This window comes from Pyxicephalus adspersus, chromosome Z (genome assembly GCF_032062135.1).
Source record: "Pyxicephalus adspersus chromosome Z, UCB_Pads_2.0, whole genome shotgun sequence".
Taxonomy (NCBI): Eukaryota; Metazoa; Chordata; class Amphibia; order Anura; family Pyxicephalidae; genus Pyxicephalus; species Pyxicephalus adspersus.
Genome location: NC_092871.1, coordinates 16,090,352 through 16,092,503, shown reverse-complemented (window position 1 = coordinate 16,092,503; position 2,152 = coordinate 16,090,352). Strand labels below are relative to the sequence as shown.

Sequence of the window (2,152 nt, the reverse complement as noted above, 5' to 3'; positions counted from 1 at the left end):
TTAAAAGGTTTAAAATGGATCACTACATAAACATTATAGGATCTATTTATAGGAAGGGGAATTAGAAATCCCCTAGTGCAGAACAAAACTAAAAATAACAAAAAAAACAAAAAAACACATACCTACTTTACCTACTTTTAATCCCACAATGGCACTGGTCCTTTCCACGATCTGGTCCCTTGTCGCCCTGGAATTCCTCTTTGTCGCCAACATCTTCTATCTTTTCGCTACTGACATTCCCTGGTGGGAATCTTCCAGGTTTTTATGTTTCAATGGCATCAGGGAATGTTTAAAGCGGACCTAAACTCAACATTTATCTTTTACATTTTTCAATAGGAGAGCAGAGCCTTCTGGATACCTACGTCACACATCCCGGGAGGCTTGGCTGCTCCTTCTGCACATGTCCAATTTTAAGCATGTGCAGAAGGGGCATTTTCTCCAGCAAGCTGAAAGAGATGCCGATCTCACGTATGCGCAGTGAGATCAGCTCTCTTTTTTTTCCCTTAACAGTGGCTACGTCACCCGATCTTGCTCTTCACAGGTCTGATATCAGGGGACGTAGCCACTGTTAAGGGAAAAAAGAGAGAGCTGATCTCACTGCGCATACGTGAGATAGGCATCTCTTTCAACTTGATGCCAGAGCCTCCCGGGATGCGTGATTTAGGTATCCAGAAGGCTCTGCGCTCCCTTTAAATAAACAGGGTTGTCTACTATTCCATGTAAAGCAGGGTGTCAAACTCAAATACACAGCTGGCCAAAATGAAAAATTTGGACAAAGTCGTGGGCCAACCTTGATATTTATTGAAAAAATATCTACAATTGAGGAAGGTTGCTAATGAGTGTCAACAGAGGAGTCAATATTGACGCGCCAGCAGAGCATTGTGGGATTTGTAGTATCAGCGCTGCATGCACTGTCTACCAGTGGGCCATCTCTAGTAGACATTTGGTATTTTTTCACAGGCCAAATATAATTACAGTATGGTCCAGATTTAGCCCGCGGGTCTGAGTTTGACACCCCTGATCTAAAGGATAAATATTGAGTTTAGATTTGATTTGAACATTCCCTGGAACCATTTAAACCGATGAACCTTGAAGATTCCCACCAGGAAATGTCAGAGCCTTATATGTTAGTTTTAAATAGAATTATCTGGTTGGATACTCCAAGTTTGTAAAGCTGTCACCGAGAAGATTCCCTCCCTTTCTCATACCGGCGATCGATGTCCGCGTGAAAAATACGGGAAGAGGAAATCTGCTAATGGTGGCTTCAGTTCTGGGGACATCTATAAGGCGGATACCCCTCACATTGGGAAATTTTCTATAGCTTCCTGTTGTGTCCTTAGCACAGAAAATGAAAGGAAACTTCCCCAAAGGTAGCAAAAAAAAAAATAAACCAGCAGATTTGTACCCCTCACTGATCTATGCCAGAATAAATACATATATTTTGTTAATTTAGCATTCATCCATGGGCTTACTGTAGCTATAGAAATACAAATAATCACAGGTTGCTATGGGAAACCACTCATTATTCCTCTGCAGATTTTTTTCAACCAAACCTAATCCTTCCGCGTTACACAATCGGATTATAACATACATATATCCATCTTTGCTCACCCAAACAGGCCGGAGAAGAAGGACTGGGAGGACTTGACTTTCTTCTCGGCCTCAGCCAGCAGCTGCATGGCCTCCTTCTCTTTCCCGGAGTTATCCATAGCTGTAGGGCCTAGGAAGGTATGAGGTAACAGGCCGGGATCGAGGCCTACTAAAAAGGGCGGTAAGTGATCGGCAGAGCCGGAAGAAAGGACCCTCCAGAGACGGCTGACAGCCCCGGAGGTAAGTGACAGCTCACTGAGACGGGAACCTCCTGCCCAAACGCTGACACAGCGCTACTTCCGCCCACACTGATCACGTGATCGCCAGATTAACGCCACTTCCTATCCCAGGTAGGGTCAGCTGATTCTTTTCTTCACGTGACTGATTTAAATCCCCCTGCCGGCTGAGTAGCGCTCAGAAGAGCCTGGTTTGGATTGCTTGATGTATGTAGTGCTGTGGTTTATGAAGGAATATCGTATAGGGCTGGTTGTATGCAAGATTTATGGTTATAAGAAGGGTTTTCTATGTACTGAGAGCATTTTAAAGGCAGATTTATTCATTC

At 43.9% G+C, this 2,152-nt stretch overlaps 1 protein-coding gene across 1 annotated transcript in view; it reads right to left on the bottom strand.

Annotated features, from left to right (window-relative positions):
- LOC140343916 (alpha-soluble NSF attachment protein-like) overlaps positions 1–1,901 on the bottom strand; it is a 19,234-nt gene extending 17,333 nt beyond the window's left edge. The window contains exon 1 of the mRNA XM_072430813.1: positions 1,612–1,901. Within this exon, the coding sequence (XP_072286914.1) occupies positions 1,612–1,709 (98 nt within the window). The 5' untranslated portion in view covers positions 1,710–1,901. The remainder of the gene's footprint in view (positions 1–1,611) is intronic.
- Positions 1,902–2,152: the final 251 nt, after the last annotated feature.